Source organism: Lagopus muta, chromosome 10 (assembly GCF_023343835.1).
Source record: "Lagopus muta isolate bLagMut1 chromosome 10, bLagMut1 primary, whole genome shotgun sequence".
Lineage (NCBI taxonomy): Eukaryota > Metazoa > Chordata > Aves > Galliformes > Phasianidae > Lagopus > Lagopus muta.
This window is the reverse complement of record NC_064442.1, coordinates 12,215,470-12,228,963: the sequence shown is the minus strand read 5'-3', so window position 1 is coordinate 12,228,963 and position 13,494 is coordinate 12,215,470. Positions and strand designations below refer to the sequence as shown.

Genomic DNA, 13,494 nt, shown 5'->3' with positions numbered 1-13,494 from the left:
GATAAAGCTAAGCATATTCTGGACTACTGAATAGCTGCTGCTCTTGCTGAAATAAGTGTCTAATCTTGGATACAAGTAAGCCCTCAGAGATACTTAGAAGAGCACTTAGAAGAATGTTTTATAGCTTTTTAGAAATTCTGAAAGTCTTCACACTATCTGCCTAGCAAAACATTTCAGTGTAGAGTCTCGAATGCCCAAGCATAGCTCTTTTTGATTTTAGTTGATAGGGAATTACACAAATGCATCAATGAAGATTAGTAGGAAATGTGACTGTTCTTAGTTTTAGAAAATATGGTCAGGAATAATAAAAGATGCTTACTATCACAAACCTCATAAGAGAATCTCTCTCCTTCTTTCTTCTGCTCAGTGGATTGCAAGTTAAAGGCATTAGACAAAGACATGACACATTACAGACAAAGCACAAGGCACATATTCTGCACAATATTCAGATATGGGCAAAACATACTGATACATAAAGAGGCAAATTATGATCCAATACAAACATTAAAGTAAAGCTGGCACTACACACTGCAACACAGAACACCCACTGCTGGTAGAACTTTACAGATCATTAGCATGTTTCTGTGAAATAACGTTAGGTCTTTCTGGCATTGTCAGAACATTAAACAGTTATTGCTTATACTGCTTTCTAAATTTTGATTTTCTTTGCAAGCAGAAGCGAAGGCTGTTGCTGGATTGAAAACATGGTGCTAATGATCTCTAAGGAACATCGAACGAACCAGGAAAAGTTACCACTCACCTCCTTCCCTCCCATGGACTCAAACATTTTCTCAAGCTGCACTCGTAACTGTTGAATGTTGTTCATCAAGATACAGGGCTACAAAAAAAAAAAAAAAAAAAAAAAAAAAAAAAAAAAAAAGATATGAGAAATAGGTGTGTTATTTTCATGCAGCTGTGCTTTTAGAGAAGGATCTGTGTTTCTTGACATCTGCAGCTTTTGCTTCCTGCTTTATTTCACACTTGCCCAGTCAGTACACACTCTGACAGTGACTGCCCATTGTGCCTTTAAGAAAATGTTGCCCCACAGGAGACTGAATCCCTTCTCCCAAGCAGTTGGACAGTTTTCAGATTTCATCAACTGCATTCAATTAAGTACAATTAACCAAGAACTGCATTGTTATCTATTTGAGAACAGATGCGATAATGGCCAAAGTACTTTGGGAGTGAAAATAGATGAGAAGAGAGGGAGTACTAGATTACTTTCTAGACGCAGTCTTTGCAGAAAGCTGTGACAGCAATGTAACTCAGAAAAAGGCTGATGCACAAGTATATGAATAAATCAACAGGCAATACTTTCAAGAACAGAATATTATTCCAGAAGAGTACTACTTCTCTTGGTCCAAAATTCAGTGAATAGGCAATACAATTTTGTAAACACTTTAGTCTAAAAATATTGCTGCTTAAGCTAATTAAGGCATAACAAAATCACAGTGTAAAAGATGGCAATTGCTTGATAAATAGAAGGTAAACAGTAAAGTGTGAATGAGATTAAGCATCTTATTACAAAAACATGGAAGAAATGACCTCTTGATAGATTTTTAGTTATTTGGATGACATTATAAGCAAGTTTGGAATTGTGTGGGAGGAGCAACAAGACAGCACCTGTTAAAGTAATTCTCTTGGGCAAGGACAGTGTGTTCTAGCGCTTAACTTGGATAACTGAGACACTGAAGTAATATATTTTAATGAAATAGATACACACTTTTCCAAACAAGAAGGTAAAGTAACAATTTGAGCAACTGATAATCATCCGTACCTTTCTAGCTAGTAGCATGTTGCAGCGTAGCGCTGAAATGTGGTAGGATTATATTTCGTACTGAAAAAATCAGGTACAAAATTTAGCTTTATCTATTGTCTGCAATTATACTCAGAGGAACTCAGGGTCGTAAGCTCTTCTCACTTGTAGTAAAAAGAGAAATCTGATCTAACTTCTTAAACTCACATTACTGTTTCTCAGTAAAACATGCTATTTGCCCTCCACCAAAAAACATTCAGTGGAATGTAATGGTTGAAATACTGCCTCTTTCCAGTCTCTTCAGAAATCCACAAACCCCACTTCTAGTTTCTTATCTACCTTCTGATCATTTCTAATGACTAAAATTGTGTCTGTCTCTCCTTAGTTTCTATCATACTCTTCCTCTCTACCATAGTCATTATTCTAGACTATATGCAGTATACACCATTGATAATGATTTCTGATGAGAGAAAGAACAGTTGAACAAAATGTCAGGGTTCTTTTGTTCAAAGCAAATGGAAATGTCTGCCAATATAGAGAAGCTATGAGATAGATACTTACTTAATGTGGCATTTTAAACATTTTCTTTCAGGCTGACAAAGATGGCTCTCTCAGAGCCTAAACCTACCTCAGACCAATGCAAAATATCTATTGCTGTTAGTAAATAACAGAACTAGAGCTCAAAAACTGATTTTTTACTTCAATATGTTATGTCCTTCAGAATACCCTTTGCAGTGAATTGTAGGAATCAGACAGGTGCAACAACATGCAAAAGAGAATAGTGACTACAATGCATAAAAATCAGGTTTGTTTGTAAACTCTGACAAGAGGTGGAAGATGAGGGGATGTTTTTGCATTATATACTTCTTTATGGAAAACACCTCTGGTATATTTTCATCTAAACAGTTGACACATACATGTAATAGTGCATAGTAAAAACAGTAAAAATACTGACTTGAATCTAATTATAATTATGAGAAATATTTGTTCAAATCTCTTCTGTCAAACCAAAAGGAGAAGATGGACTTTTAATATAACTGAACTCACCAGATCAAATGATCCTTTATTAAACTAGAAGCATGTGTTTTAAAAAAACAGATTCTATTAAAAGTTATCTCCCCTAAAGGCATTTTTGTAATGCTTTAAGCTTTTTTTTTAAAAAAAATATTACAATAACATAATTATATTTCTTCCATATAAACCCACAGAAAAGTTTGGCATCCTAGATTGGTTTCAGAAATTAGCTACTATTAAAAAAATCCTGTTGTACAGGCCAAAAGTCTACACAGACAGTGGGACTCAGTGACAGAACTCTATGCCTTAAAGCTCATTTCTTACAGAAAATGGTAAATTTGATTTACTTTTAGTATTAAAATGGAAGAAGTAGAAAATGCAGCTACAAGTTTTAGTTCATTTTACATTAAATTTATAGAATAGTTACGACTCTTACTGGTTCACCAGCCCTTGCAGGCAGTGAGGCAACAGAACAGCACATGTCTTTCTCACTGCTGCATGGAGATTGGCAGTAGCAGAAAAGTCAGCACGTATTCTTTGCATAGGAAACTTCCAGGAATATCATTCGTAAAAAGAAGCAAGCCAATGCAGAATGAAAGCTGAGATAAAGAAAATTTTTTTTTTTTTTTTGCTGGAAAATTGGAGATAAAATGTGGGACGGCATATTGATGACTCTCATATTTAGAGTATACCACTGTGTAAGACATGTAGGTAGAAACAAAACACAGCTTTGTACTCACCACATTTTCTTTGTCACAGTATGAACTAAAGTAACTTGAAATAATTGCAGCATACTGAAGCAGCACTTTGTTGATAGTCTAGGAGAAGAAAAGAAACTAATAAATTTTATTGTGTAAAACAAACAAAAAAAAAGAGCAAAGGTTTTTAACTGTAGGTTTCACAGGTGCTTACACATTTTGTGTATCTTATTTTACTTTCATGTAAACTATCCTGTGAACATACTTTCAAATCCATGCAGTAAAGTCTCTACGCTATTCTTAATGGAATGCAGTTTTCAATAGCAGAGAGATTGCTTCTGAACAACACTGGAATTAGCATCTAAGTACAATGGCAACAGAATGTCACTCTCTGAAATTTAGTTGAAATGCATTAATTTTAATCTACCTTTGCAAATCTTCTCATTAAATGAGACAGTGCTTCTGGATTAGGACACTCCAGTTTCCTGATAATCTCAAAGCTTTGATTGAGCTGTGTGAAGACATCAACCACTGAACACGAGAAAAGGGCATGGTCTGATGTTTGCTGAAACTAGAGAAAGAAAACATTCAAATAGTTCATACTTGTCCAAACTGTATAAACTCATTTTCCTACTTTTAACATTCTTTCTAGAGACAGAAAAAGCATTAAAATCTTACTGCTAATACAGAGACTTTTCACCTTGATATGACTTTGAGTCCCCATAGAAATAAAAGAAAAATTCTCTTTCGTGACATCAGTACCACATCAGAGTTTAACAAAACTCGAGATGGAAGTCAGTGGGGAGCTTAGACAGGTGAAATTAGAGCAGGAATTTGTGCACAGGGTTATTTTTTTATACTGTTATTTACTGTGCATCTTGGGAGGTCTTAATGAGGATACTGCGGGATCAAGTGTACTTCTTGTTTTGCAACACTAATTAACTGCCTTGCCTTAGTACTTTTTGTTTTAAAAAATATGCACTTACCCCATCTTTTTTGTCTCTTTCCAGTGCTCCATGAAGAAACTCCATTGAGACATCCTCATTTTCATCCAGCCACTGAATGACAAATGGTTCAAACCATCTGAAAATTAAAACGTTTTCTAAAGTATATTCCTTAAAGATTTGTCACTGTGTCTTCATGTCTATTCTAGTTGCTGTAAGATACTGTGGCTAACAAAACAGATTTCAGCTTAACTGTGCTATTCAATCTGGTCTTCCCCAGTGATGTAGAGATTGCAGAGCCATCAGAGAAATACACTCATGTTTTGCAGAGGATCTTATTCATATTTATTTTATGTGTTTATTTATATTATTTTCCATTATTGGTTCCTTTTTAATATTTACTTGCTTTTCTTTAATAAAATATCAGATGTTTAATCCTTCTTCCATTTATATAGATTTTTTTTTTTGAAGCAATGACATCCACCAAACCAGTTTGGAAAATCTGCAGAACTTGTAAATTAAAGATGTGAATAAAGATTTCTCATACAAAAGGATAGAATTGAATGTATTGATTGCATAAGAAAAACTGAAATTTTCATCATCAAAATCACCATCACCAAAATCACCATTCATCATCAAAAGAACATTAACCCAATGCACTAAGATTCATTTCAGTAATGTGTCTCATTGGCATTGTGCCTTGATCCAGAAATAAGAAAAATGTATGAAATAATATGTTCACCAATGATCAACATTGCTGTTCTTCCAACATTTCCTATTGTTTCACATATTTTCTGATCAAAATATTCTGCAATCTGTGAAAATGACAGCAGCTATAGCAGGCAGATATACTGTTATATGAAACAACTGATAACAGTTTTAGTCATTACAAATTGTAGAATTAAAGAGGATGAAGTATAAAATATGTATTTAAAATTAGTGCTGTATATATTCATATCTTGCATAAACTTAAGCATACATTTTTTGAAGGAAATAAACTTTATACCAAGCCCAAACTCATGGAAGCCTTCCCTACACACTACTTACAGAGAATATTCAGGCACTGCATCCTTGAAAGCATGGAGCTCTCGCACATATTCATTATAAAACCATTTCACTTTGAAGTGCAAATTCATATAATCTGTGCTCTTGCATAACCGTTGATTTTCATGTTCTGTAATAAAAGGAGTGGAAATAAAAGCATTTAATAACATTTTAACAGTAAATGACATTATTCTGCCTCAGTGAAGTAGTGATACAATACTTGCATTTTGAAGGACAATCGGTTTGATTATTTACAGGCAGGAGCAACTGCAGTTTCTGAATATCCTTAGGAAATACAAACCAAAGAGCAGGTCACTTCTAGAAATGAGCTGCTGCCAAATGATGGGCAGATGTTTGCAGGAGGGCACCATTTATACAATTCCATCCCTTTAAAGTTTGTTTTTGAAGTTAAGATCTAACATATTAGAAATGAACATGAAAGTATTTCATGAGCAGGTTGTTTTTTTTTTTTTTTTTTTTAAATTTTTTTTCCTTTTTTGTAAGGGAAAGAATCTTTCACAAATCTCTCAGCTGTAACTTGCAGCTACATGTAGCTGAAAAATACATCCTAAGTTCCTAATATTAACCTATGAGAAGATCAAGATGGCACTATCCACCATGAATGTAGGTGAGAAAACACAAGAACATCACTGTTGGTGTTCTAATTGAGATTTGAACCTATGGATACTTTCTAAAAAAATTTGCACAAGTCATTGCAAATGTGAATCAGCTCAGGCAGTGTATTTTCAGCGTCTACTCTTAATCCCTGTAACATTGAAGTGAAGTGAAATAATATGATTGAATGCAATATATTGGATCAGGCCACAAATGAAGAAAAATGCAAAGTTCATCACTGATTTAGAAGGACGTATTTATGTACTACTTCACATCTCACCCCAGTATTTTTATACTTTGCTAAAGGCAATGGAAGTCAGCGGTTATTATCTGAAATACAAAGAAAGCCAACTAATTGATAATTATGTGTAATTTACATTTATTTCCGATAATGTGAAATACTACTGACCTTTCTGAAAGGGCTCTTTGTGTCAGGGTAAATGAAATAAACTGAAAACTAACCCTGAAAAACTTATTCTGCCTTTTTTTTTTTTTTTTTTTTTTTTTTTTCATTTACTACAACTGATTTGCAGCTAAGAAAAAGAACATTTTCTAGTACTCCTGTTAAAAATATATCCTTTCACAAGAGGCTTCTAGGTATTCAGTCTTACCACTGTATTTGCTTGGACATTTTCATCAAAATATCTTTGAACACTTCACAAATGTAAAGGATTCCACTTTCAACATTTCTATAAGATGATTAAGTACTGCTATTCACAATTTACAGATGGGGAACCATACATTTTACTAAGGGAACGTACATAAAATATGAAACAGCAGCATAGATTTTGTTCATAGATTTCTTAACCACAGAGTCGCATTTCCTCACTGAACAGAAAGTAGGAGAGGAAAAAAAGATTTACAATTTTTTTTTTTCTCTTAGCAGCAGCAGAAGTGAAATAGTCAATACAACACAGATTGCTTTATATTCGATTTGACATTGCCCTTTATGGTAGAGGAGGAGCTTTCAAAAGGAGAATCTGTTTGTCAGAGAGCTCTACTTTGCTTCAGGTTTCACAAGAGGTAGGAGTGATTTTAGGGCCAGCTGCCTAGCATCCGAAAAGACAGAGATGTGCATTATTTTCCTGGAGAGATAAACTGCTTATGGGGACTTCAAGGGCATAAAACAATAATGTTGCATAATATCTAAGGGACATAACATGTGATACCATGTGGGGATGTGTGAATCTGCTGCAAAAAACAGTTTATTTTGAACTATAAAACATTGTGTTTGTTATTTGATCCCTGCTGTGTTACACTGATACTTGAAACATTTCAAATTACTTTTGACAAGTGAACTTTGATATCTTCCCAATGTTACTGAACTCCTTTGTTACTCCTTACTGAAAATTTAGCTTATTAGTCGCATCAGTTAATTACTTATTCAACATCAAATACTTCTCAAAAAGTACCAGAAGTGGATAGGTGAGTCATAACAGAACAATTCAAAGATACAAAACAGACGAAGCACAAGCTTGCTCTGCACTGCTAGCAACTAAAATAGAAAAATAAAATAAAAATACCAGTATAGCAAATAATCAACCTCAATATAGCTTCTGCCCTTCAGTATCACATCAGATTAAAATCTGCACTATAAAGCCAAACTGATCGATAAAATCCAAAGAACAAGCACTCAAACACAAAATTCTGCCATTGGGTATACACAGCTAATATTGACTACAAAAGGAAATAAGCACTTGTTTCCAAGAAGCTAAATAATTTGAATTGTCCTTTTTTACTGTTAGTGGGATTCTTTGTACATGAATTGATCATAGAAGGCCTAAGGAAGGCAGACTGTGAATGGACCTGAAGAAATCGTCCATTCTATCAGGTGTGAGATCCATGACAATGATTAAAGCTCTGGTTCTGAAACATATGATGGAAATTGCAAATACCGAAGCTTCAACATTGTTGCAAAGTAATCATATAATTACATAGTAATTACATGTAGGAGGAAAATTAATGCTAGTATAGGAATTCCCTTTACAGTTATTAGGCTTTCATAGATCTCTAATACATGCCAATACTTGTGAAACAAGTAGAGCATATATTCACGTTTTGGAAACCCTTACCTCATTAAATGCGATACTATAATGCTTCAGTTTGGGAGGAAATAGAGAATAAAGGTAATAAAGGTAGTTTTAATTGTGTTATATATCATTTCAGCTTAACATTTCCAACAGCAATTTTAAATACCTCCTTCCATGAAGGAAACACCTGGACTTGATGCACTCCTCTCTGATTTACCGCAAGAGTGCAAGTTGAGTATAAAACACTCACGGTAGTGTTTTATAAGCAATTAGTGGAAAAAACTTCAGAACTGGAGGAATCAGGCAGAAAGATAAATGCAAGACTTTAATTATTAATAGCATTGTATCCAGATCTGCCTCTGTAGCGAAGGGAGAAACAGAGATGTTCAGAAATTGTACATGAAGCTTTAAAACAAGTTAATATGGAAACTAACAATTTTAATGGATTCATCTTATTCTCCTGAAGGCTGCTGGGACAAGCATCAAATGTTCAGTTTAGAGCTGATGGGCTTGCCCATCAGGGCAAATTTACTACAGTATCTGTGTTTAAAAAAGGCAGAATAAAGTTGATAAAAGAAGATTAAATGAGGCCAGGGCTTTGATTATGAATTACATGGTATAATATACATTTTCTATTATTGACTGACAACTTTAAGATAAAATAATGATGTCAGACATTCACTGCATTTTCTCCAGTAAGATCTGGTGTAATGAATGCACTGAAATGAGAAATAAAGTAGCTTTAACTTATTAAGATTATTGTAGGCTTGCACTGTGTACAAGCACCCAGTAGAACTTCTAGTTCTAATTATGGTTCAGTTTGCAAAATTGAAGAAAATGGCTTAGGGAATGACCCAGAGATACAGTAGATATATCTCCAAGTAGTAAGATAGTGCCATACTAGCGATCTCTGAGATATAATGGCAAGTAAGATCACACAATGATACAGCACAATATGATGCCATGAAGAAGTATTAAATTAGCCCCTGGGAACAGTTCTGTTCACTTTATCTGTCTTAATTAGTCTGTCTAATTAACTTCAACAAAGTAGTGCCATTTAGTATGGCTACAGTGCTTTCTAGACAAGAATTGGGATCTTTGTGTCGTTTGAGATCAATAATCAACTGGATTGCTGCACTCAAAAAGCTCAGGCACCCCTCCAGTACGCACAGAATGTAGCTGCTGTTATTGTCATCATTGCCAATTATGCTGACCAAATAGCATTTCTAACTTCCTTGATCTTCTGATCATGACATATTCAATTTAACTGATTATCTACCAAAGGAAAATTGTTAATTAACCCAAGTAGTAATCTGCTCCTCTTTGCCCTTTCTCTCTGATTTCCCCATGAGGCTGCATTGGACTCTTCATTCCTAAGGTCTTAGGAGAAATGAGGATAGAAGACGCATTTGTTGAAGTACCTGAATACAGAACAGGATTTACTAAAATCAAGAAGTTCAATAGTTCAATGGATACCCTGATGAAATGCAGCGTTCTGGAGGGTGCCGCCTTTCTTCTTCTTCCAATAACCTGCCCTTACTACCCTCCTCACCCCAAATCTGCTATGTAGTCTTCATCTAAGACAAGGGTATATCCTGTCTTAAGGGGAAATTTGTAAATTAAGCTGATGTGAAAACTAATTTGAAATCTGCCATGAAGTGGTGTGACCTTTCTGTGGGCAGCATTATTATTTTTGTCTATGCTGGCACCGTGCTTGGAATCGACTCACTAACTGCCTCTTTCACATCATTTATCAGTTTCTCTAATGAACAAGGAATCTGTCAGAGAAACAAAAAGATATTTACTTGTGCACTGAGGACAACAGCATTCTGCAAGGCCACTCCAAAAGTAATGCCTCCTATTTTTTTTTTTTTTAGATGTTGGTCTCTAATGTCAGAGGTAGATGGTGATAGAGCAGTAGAGGGTAAACCTTTGCACCAATATTCCATTACATTTTGTTGCCGTGTGACAGATGGCAGCAGAGGGGCAGTCTGACAGAATGGTGTCTGACGTGGAAGTGCGGATGCAAAAAAGGAGTAGAATTGAGTTTCTCTGTGTGGAGATGGTGGTGACTGTGTTAAGAAAGAGTGTTTTGTAGCTGAGAATTTGCTCTATCAGATGGTGTTATTTTTGCTTTTTGTATCTGGTGTAGTTTCCATGGAAATGTATAGGAGGCATTACTTCTGAAATATCCTATATGAAACCTCCATGAAGTGCATAAAATGGTGAAACACTCTCTCTCCGCTTCTATATTTTTAAGGTCCGACAAGTCAGAATATCATCTCTGCAGAACTGAGGTGATCTCCTGCTGTATCTACACAGGCGCCAATTTCTGGCCTGATCCTGATCTTGACTTCTGGCCACTATCAGAATTAGATAATCATAATAACAGCAATTAGAGTGCTCTATTTCTGACAGTCTGGATAGCTTTGGACATTTGATCTGATCTATTCAAAATTCAGAGATGCAAACTATGAGAGAAAGACATTTCTGAGGACATAGGTTAAAAAAGATACTTTTCAAATTGTATGTCACATTTCAGCGGTTAGTCTCTTATCATCTTCCAACCTTTATGCCTTCCTGCTTAGAAAAAAAAAGATTTGTTAACATATGAAGTCAGTAACAAATCACTTGCACTGCTGCTGGAATTCTCTGTGTTCTCTTTTGTTCATACCATAAATAAAGAATATTTCAATGACCAGACAGAACAAATTTAAACATCTTGTGAACTCAGATGGGCTTGTATAAACTAAATGCCAAACAACAACATATAATCAATCTTGCAAATCACTCCTACCTCTCAAAGATAACTCACAAAGAAGAAAAAAAGCCAAACCTAACGCAGTGAGTTCTCAAAGAGAAATATCTGATACCTTCTCCATGCAGCACCAGTACGTGAAAATAATCCCAATAACTTCAGATTAGAAAAAAAATAAGAACTGGAGTGGGATGAATCTGTTCAAGTTTGTATAGAACTTTTAATACTAGCCAAAGACTAAACATTGTTATTAATCTGAAATGGAAGAAAATCTAGAATAAAACAATTAGCTCAATGCTAGATATTATTGCAGTCTCTTGTTTGCAAGTCATGTCAACCTGGAACAGTGCAGCGCTGGTCTCAGCAGCCGTGGAGTCTGGGTCTGTCCTTTGGGATGCCCTTTTCCCCTCACCCATAAAGAGAGCTGACTGAACTGACTGAACTGACAGCAAGAATCTATCCTGTCACACCGATATGCTACCTTAGCATTTGTACCATCATGCAGCCACTGCAACTGAGCAAAAGGCCACTGCTGTGGAGGCTGCTGTTCTGTCTTCTCAGTTACACAGCAGCAGCCTTCAAGGTCCCTTCCTTCCCATCACAAAGGGCTGGATTGTTCCTATGCAAGAACTGAGGGAAAGACAAGATGGAGAGGTGTAGTGACTGCTTCCCGCCTCCTAGCACCTACTGGTTCTCATTGCAATGGGGTCAGACAGCACTACTGACGAGCAACACCAGCAGGTGCAGCTCCCTGCATCCCCGAGTGGACAGATGAAGCATTCAGCTGTGCAGTCAGAGGACAGGCCCAGGACAGCCATTCTCTCTGCTCTCAGGAAAAAGTGAAAACAGATGCTAGATGTTTCAGTATTCATCTTCTGTTAGAGAACAGAGATAGGACATACTGATTCCCTGAATTTACGTTTATGGGAGTTAGTGGGTAAGAACTAATGAAGTGAGAAAAAGAACAGAAACAGGATCTTAGGTGGCTTTTTTTTTTTTTTTTTTTAACCACATCAGTGATCCTTTTTCAAATGATGCTGGACTATGTCATAGCTTCTTGATCAGACACAGGAAGGAATCAACTTTACAATAAAGATGATGCTTGAGAAGATTAATACTAAATTGGATCCAGCTGAGTTTGCAACAACCCTGGACTCTACATATGCGCAGATGGCAGCCTGTGTTAATAAGTTGGAAGGCTAGACTTGCATAGCTGAATATGATACATTTTAATGATAAACATCATTAAAGAACTGTATGGATCGAGGTTGACCATATTTAATGGTTTACTTGTAATTTTGCAGAATTCACACTGAAAGGTCTTCCTGCCATTAACAATTGCAGAATTGAATTCAGTTTATAGAGGATTTGGGGAAATACTGATTTAAAGAACAGTAAATTTGGATAGAGGAGCATGTTGATCTATATTCTGTGACTACATTTATCAAGATTCTGCTGCAGGATGGAAATTATATACATTTATTTGTGATTAATTAATTAATTTGTAATTAAACTCAGTTTCCTTTACTTATTCTTTATATACAGAAATTATTTCACTGTTGATTCTGGGAATGATTTGAGATGTTTCATTAGAAAAATGGCATTTGCTCCTCTCAGAGAGTATCCACAGCAGCACAGAGACAAGGCCAAACACAGGGTCTGGTTTGGAATAGACTTTAAAAGTCACATGCCTCCTAATTAATCCTCTGTACCTCTTTCTGAACAGTTAGGACATACATAATATATTAATCATGTTTAGACACATTAATATTTGTTTTCAAGTCCTGACCCACTCAAACCTTCTGTACTTCCTGTATTCCTCAAGAACTTCTTGTCCTGTTCTTCACAACTGGAATACAAACCCTTACTTGATCTAGAGCTGCTTTTGTGGGATCAGATACACTCTGCCTGGCAAGTAGAGTGATCTCGGGTGAATAGACTTTCTGTTGTAGGAAATGTTTGTAGTTGAATGACTAAAACTCTACAAGAACGGGAGGTGCTTATGGCTATCTGTGCACCAACTATACATTCAAAATTATGGGAGCCTGACAATATATAATGGCTATTAGAAGTTCTTATAAATTTTTGTGATGTTATGATCAGAAAATTCAGTTGCTGTACACTCTTCTGTTGATACCTACTCCTGATTTACAGCTTGTTGAGATAGAAGGCTATTACCACTCATGTTTCCAGGAACGTGTTCTAACCCAAAATCATGGCTTTCATTTGGTCTTCCTGCTTCTCAGTTTCTGGTGGCTTTCAGCTTCATTGATCACTCTTAAAGGGTTATCTCCTGCCTGACAGTAGCTTTCTCAGTCTAGTCCTTTTGATTCTCTAAAATGCCTATAGAACATTGGCTTCTAATAATAGTTTTCAAATCTTCTCTTACCCATATTCTAGATTTTTTTTTTTTATATCTTCTGACATTATACATATTATAATTACTGCTCCTGTAATTCCTTCCTTCCTTCCCATTTTTAATGTCTTGGGTTTTTTTTTTTTCTGATTAGTGTGCAAATTCCAGAATTCAAATAACTAAGCAATACCACAGTAGATGAACAAATTAATTCTTCCATTAATAAATGCTTCAGTCACTTGTTTTTTCTGTGCTCATCATGATGAAAGTTTGTATCAT

At 35.5% G+C, this 13,494-nt stretch overlaps 1 protein-coding gene across 3 annotated transcripts in view; it reads right to left on the bottom strand.

The window, feature by feature from the left end:
- The window catches only part of UNC13C (unc-13 homolog C), a 120,784-nt gene that overhangs the window by 30,168 nt on the left and 77,122 nt on the right, over positions 1-13,494 (bottom strand). For 2 of the 3 annotated variants that reach the window (XM_048956844.1, XM_048956847.1), the window contains 6 exons: positions 5,460-5,586; positions 4,455-4,551; positions 3,896-4,039; positions 3,511-3,588; positions 761-838; positions 330-359 (listed from right to left, as the gene is read on the bottom strand). In XM_048956844.1, the coding sequence (XP_048812801.1) occupies positions 330-359; positions 761-838; positions 3,511-3,588; positions 3,896-4,039; positions 4,455-4,551; positions 5,460-5,586 (554 nt within the window). The remainder of the gene's footprint in view (positions 1-329; positions 360-760; positions 839-3,510; positions 3,589-3,895; positions 4,040-4,454; positions 4,552-5,459; positions 5,587-13,494) is intronic. The other variant, XM_048956845.1, reaches the window with a different exon arrangement.